Genomic DNA, 18,425 nt, shown 5'->3' on the forward strand with positions numbered 1-18,425 from the left:
GCATAGGTGAATGCAGTCCCCAGAGTCATGGCTTGGGAAACAGGACATTACAATGGTGTCCTGGGGGCATCCAGGCATGGATGCAGTTATAGCAACCCTCTGGCCTCATTCACTGACCCAACAAAATGTGTGAACCCCTAAAATTTGCCAGTACAGTGTTCGTTTCAACAGACATTTGTGCTCCAGAAGATGCCATAGTGGTTAGAAGAGGCCTTTATAGACTAACGACTGTGTGCAGAGTTTTTAGCAGACCTCAGTGTCCTGCCAGGTGTTCCTGCATCTGCCTCAGCCCCCATCTCCTCACCAAAGGCACAAGAGCCAAGCACATTACCACCAAATGCCCAGCCTCTTTACAGTGCCCAGTGCACCATGTGATCACCTCTCCAGGCAGGAAGGCCCAGCTTTGGGTCTCCCAAGTCTGAAGCTTATCAGGGAGTATTTTTCATGCTGGGCTGTGATGCATCAAAAGATGCAGAAGCCAAGAATTAAGCAGAGGGAGATGAGTAGCCTGATCTGTTGGGGCAACAGGTCAAGAAGAAGAGACTAAGAAGGTCACCAAAACCAGGAGGCCCCTTGAATCAATCCTTAGCAGCCCAAGTTTAATGCCAGGAAATAAAACTGCCAGAAATGCCCTACAGAGCCTTTTCAGACTTGGCATATTGCCTGGGTGCTGCACTGAGGGTTTCACTCAATTTTTATATCACTTGCATATAAAAGGATTAACTAGAAGCCTTTTAAAGTCTTTTCTTTCACTATCCAAAATGTCCTTCCAGAGTATTATTAGGTCTTTTATTTTCTTGGCTTGGCGAGCTATCCCGCTTCCCCTTCCATAAATCATGGCCTGTAAATAAGAGATTCCTCTTGCAGACTTCCCAACTGCATTTTTTTGCCATTACAAAAACTGCTTTCATTTAAATAATCTGTTGAAAAATACACTGAACTCATTACATACTAATTCCTGCTGAAACATGTTCCCCCACAATGGTTCACTGGAGAGACTGAAGAGGGAGAGAAGACAGGGAGAGGGAGACCTGCTATTTCAGTCCTTTGATGTAAAATATTTGCCACATCTTTCCATATATTGACTCAACCCCTAAACTCTTCTCTGCAGTTTGCTCTTTCTGTCCATCTTCCTGGGTGGAGACCTACTGCAGATATTGGAAATTTGAGGAATTAACCTAGTCAAACAGGGTTCAAATGGTATATGACATTTCAGACATTTTCTGTGGGTTTGTATAGTTGCGCTCCACTGGGATAAAACCAAATGATAATTTTCAATTTAATTCCATTCAACAAATCTTGATTGAGACCTTACCTGTGCCAGGCACCATGACACATAAATGCTGTTTGTAAGCAGAGCAGAAGTTTGCAGCAGGAAGTTTCAGGCTAGCCACTGTCAGCCCAATCCACATTTTCACTCTTCAATTCAGAATGGGTTTTTAGGTCTAGGGTTCTGAGTGTAAGAAACTAGACATGCCAGTCTATGGATAGGAATTCATTAGACTCTCAGGTGGACTGACCTCCACTAGTCCTTGTACAGAGGACTTTTAGCATCTTAGCAGCTGTCCTATACAGTAGGTGCCATTATGATTCCCATTTTGCAGGTGAGTTAACTGATATTAAACAGGTGTCCCAAGGTCACACAGGTCAGAAGATCCAAACCAAGGCAGCCTAACATCAGACCTTGTGATATCATCCTCCACAGCACATTGCCTTGTTTGGATTATTGGCAAATGGCCCGAAGAGGAGTCAAGTCAACAAACAGTAATGCACTCAAGGGGAGGGTTGAGTCGTTTTGAGGCCTTTAAGCCACTTGGGGAGATGTGCTGGAAATGTGTGAAACTCCATTACCTTTTGAACTCTCACTAAAATGTGCAAAACCCAGACGGAAATATGAGAAATCCTTGCCAATAATATTAGCTCCCTTCAGATCTCCTGCTGTAAGAGCCCTCCACGTATTTTTGAAAGGTCAGAGTGGCTGTTTCTTCAGCGTAGGTCAAGTTCATCTCCCAGGCACATGGGGAGGTGCTGATGTGCACGCACCAAGAGTGACGTCTGCTCATTCCCAAAGTTACTCCACAGTCCCACGGCACACTGGGTCCAGGCTTCCCCTCAGGATCTATGAGCAGACAGATAAAGATGAAAAACATATATATTTCCATCAGAGGGGAAAGGGCTGAACCAAGCATAGAGCATTCCTGAAAAGAAATGTTTTGCAGTGTGTTAAAGGATAATGAAAACCACTATTTGCATGTATCGAGGGTGTCCGTACTGTACTGTGGTGGGAACATGATGGCACGGAGGATCTATGTTTGTGTGACCCTGCTCTCACCAACTGGTAATCAGGGGAAGAGTCATCTCAGTCACAAATATCACCTTGGGTGACAGAGTTGACTCACTTTTTAAAAAAAATTTTATATATCACTTGTATTTTACTTCACATTAAAAAATACCCAATTCTGTTATTTTTCTTTGGCAGGAGGGAAGGGGTTGATGATACCAAAAACAAAAACTTGCAACATACTAAAACCAAGGATGTGAAAATAATTTATATCAGAGTCCAGGAATGTTCCCACAAACCACGGGGATGTGGTTTGGATTGAGGAATGTAACCATGAACTGTCTGTGCTCTTCATCTGAAGGAAAATAGAGCATGCCTTCCACACAAAGGAGACTTGGCCTTCATTGATCCTCAATAGAAAGGATTTTGTTGTTGTTGTTGTTAAATGTGGGTTCTTGGTATTTTGCTATATTGCTAATCTTTCTGTGGTCTCAGGTCTAAATGGGTGGAAACACATCTCTAATTGATAAATAAGTAGAAAAATATGCTTTATGTGTTTCTTAAAAGTCAGGAATATGTTTTATGGTGATGGCATGTCAGAATCTCCTGGGAGGTTTCAAATTACAGCAAAAACATTGCCAGAGAGAGAGACTCATGCCCCTTCACTGCCCAGGGGAGGCTCCCTTCCTGACCCATCCGGGTGTGGCTAGAATGGGGAAAAGGCTGGGACCCACCACCCGCTGCTGGGAGGCTGCATGGGCTGACCCGCCTTGCCTCCTCTCCTCAGCCCCGTGTGCATGTGCACCTGCTGGGTACCTGGGGGCTGAGGTCTCTCTTGTGAAGAGGAGTTGAAGGGCACCCATGGTTGGAACTTAGACACACGTGGGAAACAGCAGAAAGCAGATTTTGAGCAGGGAACCTGGGGGCCCTTAAGATACAATAGCCCCCACGAGAAGCAGAAGAATGGCCTAGGGAGCCGGGGTGCCCAACACGGCCTGAGGGGTAGAGGTGAACCCGTGGTAGCTGTTCCCTCCACCCACTAGGCCCTGGTTGCCCTAGGGATTAAAGGACGTGAGCAAGCTTCAAAAGCAGTCCCTGTAAGCTCTTAGGGCCCAGGCAACTCCTCTGCAAGGCCCCTCTAAGAAAGCAGGACAACACGGAGGAGCCACTCCCTCCTGGCAAAGTAAAACTGAGCACGGGCCAGGAAAAAGCACAGACGCGGAGCCGCAGCCTGGTCGGGCAGCGGCGGCACCAGCACAGGCAGCGCGTCGTGACTTGTTGAGTTGCAGAGGCTGAGGCGGCAGAAGCTGCGTTCAAGCATGGCCTCCAGAATGTCAGCACAGAAAAAGCGGGGAGCAGTGCTACACCCCAGGAGCTAGGCTGGCCTGCAGTATCGGTCGAGACTCCTGAGATCCACGGAGAGAAAGGAGTGAGCAAAGCCCTGCAAGCTCACACACACAGGCTCTCGAACGGGGCCCTGGGGCCGGGTATTTAAGTAACAGATACACCCACAGGCAGGCGGCGTGGCTCAGCTACTTCTATAGGGTCTTATTTTAGTTTATCCTCTGGACTCTATTTACGCCAAGTAACTTAGCTCGAAACCTCAGCACTTTATTTTGCTTAAATTATTGGGATAGTTTCTTCATACCTAGACACACTATCTTAGGTCCAGAGACTAAGGAAAAGTATTTTCTTTCTGTCTCATACTTCTTCCCCTTTTGTAACCTGTGTTAACAGCAAATGTAATCAACTTCCCCACAAGCAATTGTTTAGTTTAGGGGAAATAAATATAGAAGATAAATAAAGGAGGTGCACCATTACTAGAAGGTGTTTTCTCATTTATGGAATTGCACACACAGCAATTCATCAGCTATTGTTGTTGGTTTTTTTTTTTTTTCCATCTGCTATTGTTTTAGATTTGAATTGTACAGTTGCTGTATTTTGCTTTGTACAAACATGTCCCAGATCATAGTTCGTGGCTCTGGAATATATTTTACAGTACATATGGGACTGGCTTAGAGCCATCCCGTCTGTGGTTATGTAAAGCCAAACCACGTTATCATAGCTTTGTTGCACAGTTACTTAAAAATAAACTAGGACTTGTTTGTTGCCCATGTCAGTCCTTGAAACCAGTGTAATTCTGACTTTGGAAATTCCACCTTATGGTCTACCCAATTCAAAGCAAATACACAATTCTCTGTTGGCAGTCTGCGCTGCAGTCCCCTGTGCTAGGAAACCCCATTGCCACACTCCCTGGTTGAGAGACATACAACAGTGATCCCACCCCCTGGCAGAGAGTGATCCTTGCTGCAAAGTGGTCCTTGCTGCAAAGTACTCGAGACTCAGATTTCCTCCCTGGTTGCTCATGATTGATCCCAGTGGGCATCCAACCTGAGTTAGAACAGTCAGAATCATGCTGAAAATTTAGAACTAGGTCAGAGGGAGTCAAGTTGGTGTCTCCTGTGCTTGAACTCTGGGATGTAAACCATAGGAGGTGTTGGCAGTGAGAGAGGAGAAATGAGCTTAGAGAAGCCAAAGGGAGAAACTGGATGAGGGAGAGCGATATCACTCATGTCCCTGGCGTTCCTGAGGCCCAACTGCATTCCTGATCCTGGATTCCTTGAGACACCGCCATGGCCTTAGAGGGCGTAAGCTGGTTGAAGGTTACCTGAACCAAAATATGTCTAATTAGCACAAGAGATGTTGGTAGCCAACATAAAATACTAATAACAAAAATAGGTAACACTTAAATAGTGAAGTTTTCCAGAAGAGGAAACTGAGAAGAGGGAGGTTAAACGCTTGCACAAGATCACACAGTAGGCAGCCTGGCCCCAGAACCCAGAGGAGCAACCTCTCCATTGCTCACATCTCCAAATAGACACAAAGGAAAAGGCCTGGTTTGGTGTCAGGCAGATGTGGGTCGGTTTCCTTGCTGAACCACTTGCCTGGGGCTAATTACTGGCCCTCAGTTTCTTAATCTGCAAAATGGAGATGACCAAAACAATAAAATAGAATTGTTGCAAGGGTCAATGAGATATTGTAAATAACGTGCCTTGGCCCAGTAGGCATTTGATAAAAGTTACTTCTAATCTGTTTTCAATTTTTCATTTATAATTAACTGCAGTGACTAGAACTGATAGAATATTATGAAGAGTGGTAGTAACAAGCATCCTTCGGTATTTTTACTGTTAAATATATTGCTGAGATAGATGTGCTTTATTTTGTTAAGGAAGCATTCTTCTATTGCTGGTTTACTACAAAGGTTTTTTTTTTTCTCCAGAAATTGGTGATGGATATTTTCAAGTAACTGTCCAGTTTGTAACCCAAAAAAAAGTCATATAATTTTTGTCTTTTGACCTCATACTTGATTTTAGTAATAAAATTCTTAATATTGAATATCCTTAGTTGTCTAATTAAACATCCTTAATCATTCTACATTGTTCTGGAAATGAACTAGTAGGTTCAATTCTCTTGTGTGTGTTTAGGATTTATGTACAAGTGAAATTTCTCTAGTTTTCTTTCTTGTTTTATCTTTTCCAGGTTCCACTTTGTGGTTATGGTAGCTCATAATGATGAATTAAGAAGTTTTCCACCCTTTTCTAATTTCTGGAACTGTTGAAATAGCAGAAAGGTTTTCTGTCCTTGAGTCTTTGAAAGAACATGTCTTTAAAAATATATATGTCCAGTCCCAGTATCAATTTTGGAGATAGTCCTTTCTCCTCAAAATTTTCTACTTGGCACTATGGTTATCGGTCTAAGTTTTCTACATCTTCCTGAATAAATTTGAATAATTTTTATTTTGCTAGAAAATTTTTAATTCATTGAGATATTCAATTTTTTAGCACTAAGCTGAAAATAGTAATCTCATTTAATGTTATCATTTATTCCATATCTGCATATATTTGCTCCCTGCTATGATTCCCAGCTCTCTTTACTGGACCCTCAGGGGCCACCTCTAAGTGGGGAAGCCACGAGCCCATCACTTCTGTGCTGACCTTTAGTCTTTTCCTGGTTTGGATCATCTCGGTCGTCTCTACCTAGATGGCCACAACCCTACTATCATGTTAGAAGCATGGGTTACAATGCCCTAGAGTCTATTTGGAGTAGGTGAGCCAATCTTCTATTGGGGTAGAAGATAACTGTTTTTATACACAGGATGTGGTTACTGTCTTGGGGACCAGTCAGTTATTGGGGTGGTCAGGAAAGGGCACCCAGGAATGAAGCACTGGTGGGGTACCCAAGCCCAACGACCCATTGTCCCAGAAGCCCCCTATCCATAGTGCCCCATAGCACTTTCATTGAGGTTTTGTTTGCCTCTGGTCTCTTCAGAGTCAATAACACTAGCATGTTATTTCATGGAAAAAGAATCAACTACTTCAAACATACCAATTTGAAGTGTTATTATAAATATATGTATTCTATGGAATCAGATATTCTGTTCATTTTACTATCTTTATAGCAGCTATAGAGTAGGAAACCCCGTGAGTCTAAAAAGACCTACATAAAAGGCATTGGAGATAGATTAGTTGGAAATTCTGACAGGGAGGATCGGAGAAAATTCACAACTAAATCCCTGATTAGGTGAGAACCTACTTAGAGTGGACACCAGGGAGACTCCAGTTATGAAAGTAGGTGTCAGAGATAGGCAAGGCCCACATGGTGGGGAAAGCATAGGGTGCTAGACCAGGCAGGCAAGAAGCTGGTTTAGGAGCAGGCAACAATGGAATCAAGCCCAGGTAGCCTCAGCATTTTGCTAAGCAGGTTACTTGCAAAATGCTCAGGAAGTCAATGCTCCGACAAGGATTTAAATCAGTAAAGGCACTTACATCTGGAGGTGGCCAGATCTGTATGGCCAGTTCTTCCTAGCAGTGACCTCATTCTGTCTTTTATGTGGCTGGCAATTTTGAAGAGTGATGCTCATTCAGCTTATCTCTTACCATGTTGGGATTCTATGTAACTCTTCCCCACTGTCTGCAAGCACAACTGCCATATGGGCTCCATACTCAAGCATGGACCTTAGGTAATGTAGATAAAATGTTTGAATGGGTAAGGACGCACATCCAGAAAGCCCTCTGTGTCACTGGATCCAGGTCCTCCTCCAGTTCAGTGTGGGCGTTTTATCTAAGATTCCTGAATTCCCCTTCCCAGTGCTTTCCTCTTCTTGGGTCCTCATTCTCCCAGGTCTGAAAAAGGTTCTGAAAAAATGACTCGAGTCTGCTACATGGTGGGGAGAGGAGGCTTCCTTTAGTACCTAGCAAGCACACAGGCATTGTTCATGGTAAAGCATAAGAAGGAGGAGAACAGGCACCTCCTTGCGTCATCAATGAGAAGATTCCTTAAGCAACTTGAGATGAATACTCAAAAGAAACACCTCAGATAAAAGTGCAAACTAAAATATTTAATAATGTAAATTTCCACTTATCCATTTCTCTGCCTTGTCTGTGTTCCAGGTTCAGGTTTAGCGGTCGCATCCTGGGCCTGGCTCTGATCCATCAGTACCTTCTTGACGCTTTCTTCACGAGGCCCTTCTACAAGGCACTCCTGAGACTGTAAGTGCTTTGCAGACCATGCTTCCACCCCAGCCCTGTCTGCAGGGCAACGACACTGACCTCTCTGGTGCCACTGACCCTTTTGTCCCTGTTTTGCCCTAACCATTCCTGTTAGGGCTATGGTGGCTTCCTGTTTTGAGTGCTTAGATATCATATACATTTTTTAGCCCAATAAAAAGGCATTTAGGGATTTTGTTGTTGTTGTTGTTGTAGGGAAAGATTCTATTATCAAAATGTCATATCATGGAGATGAATCATTTTATACAAAAATTATAATAATATTACAAACATTGCATTAAACTGTTAAATAGAACTGATCAGTTTATAACATAGTTGTTTTAAAATGATAGTTTTCTCCAATTTTCATGCAGAGTCCATGAGTCAATAATTATTTCGTGTTTGCTATTGTAAACAATTTCACATTTTCTTTTCAAAGGAAAATCTTTTGAATGAACTAAAATGACTGAATGATCTGATTCATTAGTATATTCAAAAGTATCAAATTGTTAGGATAAGTTTGTGATGTTTTAGCCAGGAATGATATAACCACATTTTGAATGGTCTGGGTAGCCATTTGTTCAGTAATTCTGTTTGCCTTTCTCACTGAATTCACCCAGGCCCTGTGATTTGAGTGACCTGGAATATTTGGATGAGGAATTCCACCAGAGCTTGCAGTGGATGAAGGACAACAACATCACAGACATCCTAGACCTCACTTTCACCGTTAATGAAGAGGTTTTTGGACAGGTTTGTGTGATATGGAGCTTGGAAAAGGGATTTTGGTTTTTACTATGGAAAATACACATAACATGAAATTTATCATCTTAATCACTTTTAAGTGTAGACTTCAGTGCTTCAGTCTATCTACATTGTTGGGCATCCAATCTCCAGAACTTTTTCATCTTGCAAAATAGAAACTCTACTCATTAAACAATAACTTTCCATTTCTCCTACCCACAACTCCTGGCAACTACCATTCTATTTTCTGTTTCTATGAATTTGACTACTCTAGATACCTCATGTAAGTGGAATTATACAATATTTGTCTTTTTGTGGCTGACTTATTTCACTTAGCGTAATGTCCTCAAGGCTCATCCGTGTTGTAGCATGTGTCCGAATTTCCTTCCTTTTTAAGGCTAAATAATATTTCATTATATAGATATATATGTATACACACATACATATACAAATATACATAGTATTCTTCCTTTATATATATAAAATATTCCTTCCTTTTTAAAGCGGAAAAATATTTCATAATGTGTATATATTATATATATATAAAAACAAATATATATACATATATGCCATATTTTGTTTATCCATTCATCCATTTGTCTGTTGATGAACACCTGGGTTTTTTCCACATTTTGGCTATGGTGAATCATGCTGCTGTGAACGTGAATGTACAAATATCTGTTCAAGTCCCTGCTGTATATATCAATTCTTTCGGATATATACACAGAAGGGATTGCTAGATCATGCGGTAATGGGATTTCGTTTTTAAATTAGCAAATATGGGATCTCATTCATTCAAACCAATTCCTTGGGAACCACTTCCTTTAATAAATCTGCCCGTGTCCTCTTTCTTCTTTTTCTTGTTATGACATGGATCTACTTTATGTAGTTCTTTGAAAATCAGATATGATAATGGATCAGAAAGCATGTTTGTGAAGTACGCCATACATATATCAGATATTTCTGTTATCTGTGCCATTACAGAAATGATTCTTTCTATTACATCCAGATAGCTACTCCTCCAAAATACATATATCTCAACACTAAATAATAAGATAAAGTTTCCCATTTGCTTTCTACTAGCATTTATATAACATCAAATCTTCTGATCAAATGGCCTACAGTTTTAACAGAAAATAACCATAGCCTGAGTAGATTTAACAAACAAGGTTTGGCGAACCTCATTTTCTAGACGTAAAGCCCGTGACATATGGTAATTCGTAACAGAGTTGTTGTGATAGTTAAGTCAGAATGCTTCAGAGGTGCCTCCCATCAATGTGGACAGTGCACTGGGTCGCTGCATGAGAATGAATGAATGCTGCAGGCCACCGAGCACCCACATCCCAGTCAAGAATCTTGGATAGGTCCTGGAAACATCAACATTCTGCTGTATTTCCTCTGTAAAAACATGCCTCTGAAGAATGCTGTTACATACTTGAGGAAAAAAAATATTTCTTTCTGCAACTCTGGAGAACACATTTAAATATGTTCAAGAATATGCTACTCATGGCTGGGCACAGTGGCTCATGCCTGTAATGCCAGCACTTTGGGAGGCTGAAGTGGGCAGATTACCTGAGGTCAGGAGTTCGAGAACAGCCTGGCCAACACAGTGAAACCCCGTCTCTATTAAAAATACAAAAATTAGCTGGGCATGGTGGCGGACACCTGTAATCCCAGCTACTTGGGAGGCTGAGACAGGAGAATCTTTTGAACCTGGGAGGTGGCAGTTACAGTGAGCCTAGATCACGTCATTGCACTCCAGCCTGGGTGACAAGAGCAAAACTGCATCTCAAAAAAAAAAAAAAAAAAAAGCTACTCATTTAACTTTCCTGCCATGTACTCATTGAACAGGCAAAATACACTGTTCTCTGTGCATGACTACTTTTAGCCCATCTTTCACATATGCCTAATTGTAGAGCGTAAATTTGTAAAATACACACAATTGTATTAAGACAACTGGGTAGCCATCTGTAAAAGTTTTAAGTTAGATTCCTAACCTAACTCATTACACTAAATAAACTCTAGCTGGATCAGAAACCTGATTGTAAAAATTTAAATTTAAAAAAAAGGAAAAAAGAGATAATTTTTATCTTTAATCTTGCACTAAAGAATGCTGATACAGATATGGCACAAACTCTCAAAGTCATAAAAGTCATCTGACATAGTCAAATATTATTTTTAAATTTCTGCATGGCAAACTGAAAGCGACATAATGTTTAATACATAACATAAAGACTATTTCTTTCAATATCAGAGATCCCACAGATCAATATGAAATTATCAGTCAACAACCTAATAGAAAAGTCACAAAGAATATAAATAGATAGTTCCCAGAAAAGGAAAGACAAGGAGATAATTTCATTTACAATTTTTTAAAATAAATTAATGCTATAGTGAGATACCATTTTCCCTTATTAGAATGTCAAGAATTAGAAATGTAGCAGTATTTTGGGATGGTGTAGAGAAACAGACCCTCCTGTCCATTGTAGGTGGAAGTTTGATTCACTCTCTGTGAAAGGCTCTTTGGTGATATCAGTTCATATTTTAAATCACATGCCTTTGACTCAGCACACGTCTAGAAATTTGTCCTACCGATACATTAACACCTAATTGAAATTACTAATATATTAGGATCTTCATCACAGCCTTGTTGATAGTTGAAAAATATCTGTAACAGTCTAAATGTCCAGCAGTAGAGCACTGGTTAAATAAATGACACATTTACTAAGTGGAGTAGTGAAATCATGTGGGGTTATTAAAAAGCAAGAGGACACCTCAGCCCCTAAATTCACATATAATCATGAGCAATAAACAGGTACACTAACAACAATTAAGAAAGAAAAACACAGGTCTAAATTGTCATGAAAAATTTCTAAGATATATTTAAAAAAAAAAAAGACAGTGAAGAACAGTGTGTAAAACACACTACTGTTTACAGGGAAAAAGAGTTTATATTGGTCAGGCACAGTGACTCACGCCTGTAATCCCAGCACTGTGGGAGGTGGAGGTGGGAGGATCTCTTGAAGGCAGGAGTTCAAGACCAGCCTGGGCAACATAGAAAGACCCCATCTCTAAAAATTTTTTAAATTGAAATATATACATTCCCCAGCATATGCATAGAATCTCCCTGGAAGGGAAGTAGAGATGACTGTTTCCAGAAAGGGAGAATGCATGGCTGGGAGGTTAAGTGGGATAAAAACTTACTTTTCATTTTATGGCCTTCTATACCACTTGAATTTTATTCCATGGTCATATACTATATATTCAAGAAAACAAAGTCAACTACAAATAACTGAATGCATAAAATTAGAGGAACAAATAAAGTTGAAGATACAAAAGAACAATCCTCTAGTGTAAACTGTAGGAACTCGACAACTTAGAAAAAAAGCTTAAATGTTCCCAATGATAAAAATAAGGATGTGTTGTAGATCTAGAATAATGTACAGTTGACCCTTCAAAATGCAAGGGTTAGGGCGCTGACTCCTGGAGAGTTGAAAATTCATGTATAACTTTTGATTCTCCAAAAACTTAAATACTTGTAGCCTACTGTTGACTAGAAGTCTTATTAATAACAAAAATGGTCAATTAACAAATATTTTATAGGTCATAGGTATTATAAACTGTCTTCTTACAATAAGGAATGCCAGAGAAAAGAGAATGTTATTAAGAACATGATAAGGAAGAGAAAATATATTTTCTATTCATTGAATGGAAGTGGATCATCATAAAGGTTGTCTTCACTTTGAATAGGCTGAAGAGGAGCAGGAAATGAGGGTTTGGTCTTACTGTCTCAGGGGTGGAAGAGGTGAAAGAGGGGGCAGGAGAGGCAGGCACACTGGGTGTAACTTTATGAAACTACGTTGTAATTTCTGTCGTTTTTGCATTTTCGTTTCTCTAAAAATGTGTCTATATAGTACCAATCCTTCTTCTACCAATCCTTTGCTTTAGTTTCAGTGCCCATATCTAGAAAGGTTCATTATCATAAAAGAAGTCAAAAGCAGTCTTAAACAATCAGAACCCTTCTGCCAGATTGTCTAACATCGATTTGTTTTCTGGCACTGCTTCTTCTAGATCTTCTTCCTCGTCACCTGGCCCTGGTTCAGAAGCACTCATCCCCGTCAAGTCATCTTCTTTTAGTTCCTCTGGCATGGTGTCTATCAGCTCTTGAATTTCTCCAAGATCCATATCTTGAAACCCTTTACCCTCAACTTTTTTTTTTTCTATATCTACAATCTCTTTCATGATTTCCTTGATTGGCTCTGTCATAAATCCTGGGAGGTTATGCATAACATGTGGACACAGTTTTCTCCAGCAGAAATTTATTGTTTGGGGCTTGATGACTTTCATGGCTTTTTCTATAACATCTTCAGTGGCATAATTTTTCCAGAATTTCACAATGTTCTCTCTATTGAAGTCATCCATAATGTTGACATCCTTTCCATAGAGTGCCCTGCGTAATGAGACTTAAAGGTCCTATGACTCTTGATCTAAAGGCTGAATTAGAGATGTTGTTTTAGGGGGCAAGTAGACCATTTTGATGCCTTGGTGTTGAACTCAGGGGGTTCGGGGGTGGCCAAGGGCACTGTCCAATATCAAAAAAACTTTAAAAGGCAGTCCCTTATTGGCAAGGTACTTCCTAACTTCGGGAACAAGGCACTGACAGAACCAATCCAGAAGAGACGTTCTCATTATCCAGGCCTTCTTGTTGTCAGCTGGTGTTATCTTTTCTCTTCAAGGCTCGGGGGTTAAAGCTTTAATGGATAAGGGCAATCCTGATCATGAATCCAAATGTGTTTGCACAAAACAGTAGAGTTAGCCTATCAATTCCTGCCCTAAATCCTGGTTCTTACTTGTCTTCCTTACTAATAAAGGTCCTGTGTGGTGCTTTTTTTCCAGAACAGGGCACTTTCACCTGCATTAAAAACCTGTACAGGCAGGTATCTTTTCTCCTCAGTGATTTTCTTAATGGTGTCTGGGAATTCGTCTGCTGCCTCTTGGTCAGCACGAGCTGCTTCTCTTCTTATCTTGACATTTTTTTCAGCCAAACCTGTTTCTAAAATTATCAAACCATCCTTTGCTGGCATTAAATTTTCCAACTTTAGATCCTTCACCTTCCTTTTGCTTTGAGTTATCATATAACGACTTTGCTTTTTCTGGAATCATATTAGAGTCTATAAGTATGCCATTGTTCTAGCAATACTGCACTCACATAAAAGCTGTGTTTTTGGCCGAGCACAGTGGCTCATGTCTGTAATCCTAGCACTTTGGGATGCCAAAGCAGGTGGATCACAAGGTCAAGATTTCAATACCATCCTGGCCAACATAGTGAAACCCCATCTCTACTAAAAATACAAAAATTAGCTGGGCATGGTGACACGTGCCTGTAATCTCAGCTACTCGGAGGCTGAGGCAGGAGAATCGCTTGAACCCGGGAGGCAGAGATTGCAGCGAGCTGGGATTGCACCACTGCATTCCAGCCTGGCAACAGAGCGAGACTCTGTCTCAGAGAAAAAAAAAAAAGCTGTATTTTCAATATGATATAAAAAGGTATTCCACAAAAAGTGCCAGGTTTTCACACCTGCTGGCATAGCTGCAGTGATGGCTTCATGAATTTCCTTTTCTTTTTTTACAATGGCCCCTATGCTGGATTCATTTGTTTTGAAAAGATGGGAAACCACATCTGCAGACCTCAATCTATGGTGCCTATCAAGCAATTCAATTTTCCCTTGTAATATCATCATTTTTCTCTCCTTCTTGGGATTACTTCCAGCATCATTAGTGGCCCTTCGTGTGGGTCCCATGATGTTATTCAAAGTTCACGGTATTGCACTTAAACACAGTGGAAAATATGCAGTAAAAAAGAGAGATCACTTTTTACTGTGATACACAGTTTACTGGAGAGAGGCTGTTCATCAGCAACACTTGAGCTCATCGCAAAAACAACAGGAGGTGGCTACAAAATTATTACAATAGTACAGTATGTACTACGTTAATTTTATGCAGTTGTGATTTAATGCTGCATTTTTATGTTAGTTTGCTTTTCTCTCAACTGCCAGTGGCACCATGTACAGGCTCTAAGTGTTTGTGTGTGTACGTTTTCATAAATTTTAACTTTTTAATAATAGATTTGTGTATATTTTGTGTTAGTAAATGATAAAAATAGACTACTATCTACATATATTTTATGGACTCATGACATTTCTAACTCTTTTTTTCATTTTAAAAAAGCTTCTATTAATTTTCTGGGTATGCAGGCCATCTGCGAGTTTTTTCAAATTGTTGTAAGTCTCCAAAAAATTTCCAATATATTTATTGAAAAAAATCCATGTACAAGTGGACCCATGCAGTTCAAATCCATGTTGCTCAAGGGTCACCTGTATACCTGCTTAAAGTTTATCCCATTTCTCTTCAAAAGGAGGTCACCAAGAACAATGAGTGGTTTTAGAAGATTGAATTGCAGCCCTTCTTTTGTCAAGTTGTTAGACAGTGGAGAGCAGAGGGATGCAGGTGAAAGACACCATAGGCTTTAGGATTAGATTCAGCTACTAGTGAAGAAGCCAAAAATGACCCTGTTGAAATTAATAGAAGCTTTTTGTTTTCTCACATAAAAGCCCTGTTTAGGCTGAGTGTGGTGGTTCACGCCTATAATCCTAGCACTTTGGAAAGCCAAGGCGGGTAGATCGCTTGAGGCCAGGAGCTCAAGACCAATCTGATCAACATGGCAAAATCCTGTCTGTACTAAAAATAAAAATTAGTCAGGTGTGGTGGCATGTGCCTGTAGTCCCAGTTACTTGGGAGGCTGAGGTGGGAGAATTGCTTGAGCCTGGGAGAGAGAGCTTGCAGAGAGCTAAGATTGTACCACTGCCCTCCAGCCTGGGTGACAGAGTGAGACCCTGTCTCAAAACAAAAACAAAAAAAGCGCTGTTTGATAAAATCCTCAGGGATCAAGCTCCTTCCAGGTCTCCCCACTGCTATCACTAGGATAGGCGCCCCGCACTCTTAGCCCAGATGAGTACAGCATCCCAACCATCATGACTGTGTTCAATGCAGCAGGACAAAGGAACACACAGCCCATCCCTTCAAGGAGGCCTCCTGACAGTGCCAAACACTTCTGCTTTCATCCCATTGGACAGAATTTACTTACGTGCCACACCTAGCTGTGAAAGAGGTTGGAAAATAAAGTCTTTAACTGGGCAGCTAAAAATCAGACATCCCAAAGAATATGGATGCTGGGTGGTAACAAGTATTTTGTTGTTAGCCAATATTTTATAATTAGCACTGATCACCTAAGTGATAAAAGAAAAGGTAACCATCAGATTACTTATGGACTGTTTTGTTTAGGTACGTGTGTCCACAAGTGCCAAATATACAAGTATTTTTTTCTTTAAACCCGTAACTAAATCCAGTGATGCCTCATTTGTCTTGCAGCATTGAGCATTTCAGTGAACACTTAAGTGAATTTAAGATGACTGAAGATTACCCCCTTTACACATGAACACATTTTGATTTTTTTTAATGTCTAGTATGTTATCTACCTTCTTGCCTGTGGAAAGATGGCACACAGATCATAGCCTTCCCTGATGACTCAAGCGTGTCCTAACAAAACATGCATTATCACACAAGTGGCAGCACCATTTGCTGTGTGTGCCTACGTGCTTCTGGTTCCCTTCCCAGGATCAGGCTGCCCTGGCTGTGTAATATTATACCCCACCCTCTGCCAGAAGCCTACTGTCTTCTGGCCAGCTGTGGGAGTGGAAGCTGATGGCTGTTAAGAATTTGCTGTCATTGAGATTTGGGGGCGTCAAGTATGTGATTGTAGCATTGAGACATTCAGCTTCACCATTGGGGACAACCTAGCACATTTTCCTTTCATTTCCATCATGCCTCTTGAGTATAGGAAACCTGTTTCCTCTGTATAAAACGAAAACTGTAGCCCTTCCAAGGTGCATAACAATCTGTTTAGAGGTCAGGTGCAGTGTCTCACGCTTGTAATCCCAATATTTCGGAGTTGGGAGGATCACTTAAGGCCAGGAGTTCAAGACTAGCCTGGGCAACATAGACCACATTCTACCAAAAAAAAAAAAAAAAAAAAAAACAGAAGAAGAAGAAAGAAGAAAGAAGGAAGATAACCAGGCAGAGTGGTGCGTCTGTGATCCCATCTTCTCAGGAGGCTGAGGCAGGAGGATCATTTGCCCCCAGGAATGCAGGGCTGCAATAAGCTATGATTGCACCACTGTGTTCCAAACTGCTTAGAACAGCCAGAGCCTTTTTAGTGACCTTGAGAAAGGAAAAAAGATTCCAGGGGTAATAATGCCAAATAATGCCCTGTAGAGGACTTTTGGTATACAGGTGTGCCTCCCTGAGAGATAAGCTGAACTGACAAGCATCTCCCTGAGAGATAAGCTGAACTGACAAGCATTGCGATATTTCTGTTTTCCTACAAGGTCACGGAAAGGGAGTTGAAGTCTGGAGGAGCCAACACACAGGTGACGGAGAAGAACAAGAAGGAGTACATCGAGCGCATGGTGAAGTGGCGGGTGGAACGCGGCGTGGTACAGCAGACCGAGGCACTGGTGCGCGGCTTCTACGAGGTGAGGCCCGGTGACCTGGGGAAGGCAAGCTGTGGCCAGGGTGCTGCTTCATGGGGCCTCATCCTCCAGGCTCCCTGGGGGAGCAGCAGCTCAAGTGGTGAGAACAGACAGGGAGAGCCAAGGCGGGCAGTGGGCTCAGCAAGTGCTCCTCACCAGGGAGTGCTGAGGACTTTCTTGGGGTGGAGGGCTGAGAGGTCACAGTTCTCTGGGACACTCAACTCTTATTGGTGAAAAATGCTTTCAGACAACTGGCATGTGACCCTGGTGTGCCAGATGTGAAAACATCTAGCATCTCTTCACGATATGTGCAGGTGGTGTTTCCTTTCATTCAACGAAACAAAAATAAGTGAAGAGAAGGTATTGGGGGGTATTGTCCACTGTCGCTAGAATTTTATTTCATTATAGCATCACGTTGTGCCACGTAATCTATGCTGAGTGGTAAATGAGGAAGACAGGGAGGGCCGCTAGACATCCTATGACATCCTTGAACTTCTCCAGTTTAAAAACCAGAGGCTATAAATGTTTTCTCACGTCTTGGGTCATGGAAGGCTCTCCTTCCCTGCCAGAATGGAATAGTGCACTGGCCATGGTCTCGTCCACCTCTGGTTTGATTAGAGGAGGTTCCACCACAGGACCTCAGTTGTGCCTGGTACATTTCACCCGAGATGCAAAGTCAGAATGCAGAACCCTAACAAAACAAGTCTTCCCAGATATCTAAGGAGGGAGGAAAGAAGTGAGAGAAGACGGGAAGGAAAAGACAAATTTGCACCCAGCTAGCTCAGTCCAGTGAGCATGAGGCTCTTAATCTTAGGGTCCTGGTTTGAGAAGGGATGGAAAATGCAGTCGTTTTAATACAAATGCTAAGTTTTAGGAAATAAGTCATAATTGCATGTGAAAGACTACATTTTAAGTGAAATAGTAATACTAATAGCTACTAAGTCCTTCAAAGTGATGTGGACTTTTTGCCTTTAAAATGCAATGTTATTTGAAAATTTCAATGTGACTGCAGAAAGTCGAGTCAGATTTGTTTACAAAATCATTCTGAGAGGGAGCATTAGGGGTGGAGCATGGGATTCTTTTTTCTGTTCCCTGCTTATGAAGGCTTGTGTTCTAAAATATTGAAGTCAATGATCATCGTTCGAGCTGCTGTAACAAAATACTGTGAGATGGGTGACTTACAGCAACAGTCATTTATTTCTCACAGTTGTGGAGTCTGGGAAGTCCAAGATCAAGGTACCAGCAGATTTGGTGTCTGCTAAGGGGCCA

At 41.3% G+C, this 18,425-nt stretch overlaps 1 protein-coding gene across 13 annotated transcripts in view; it reads left to right on the top strand.

Moving 5' to 3' along the window:
• LOC105494192 (HECT, C2 and WW domain containing E3 ubiquitin protein ligase 1) overlaps positions 1-18,425 on the top strand; it is a 468,767-nt gene that overhangs the window by 435,902 nt on the left and 14,440 nt on the right. For all 13 annotated transcript variants that reach the window (XM_011762396.3, XM_011762400.3, XM_024796674.2 and 10 more), the window contains 3 exons: positions 7,732-7,830; positions 8,448-8,577; positions 17,013-17,159. In XM_011762396.3, coding sequence (XP_011760698.2) covers positions 7,732-7,830; positions 8,448-8,577; positions 17,013-17,159 — 376 coding nt within the window. The remainder of the gene's footprint in view (positions 1-7,731; positions 7,831-8,447; positions 8,578-17,012; positions 17,160-18,425) is intronic.

Source organism: Macaca nemestrina, chromosome 4, assembly GCF_043159975.1.
Source record: "Macaca nemestrina isolate mMacNem1 chromosome 4, mMacNem.hap1, whole genome shotgun sequence".
Lineage (NCBI taxonomy): Eukaryota > Metazoa > Chordata > Mammalia > Primates > Cercopithecidae > Macaca > Macaca nemestrina.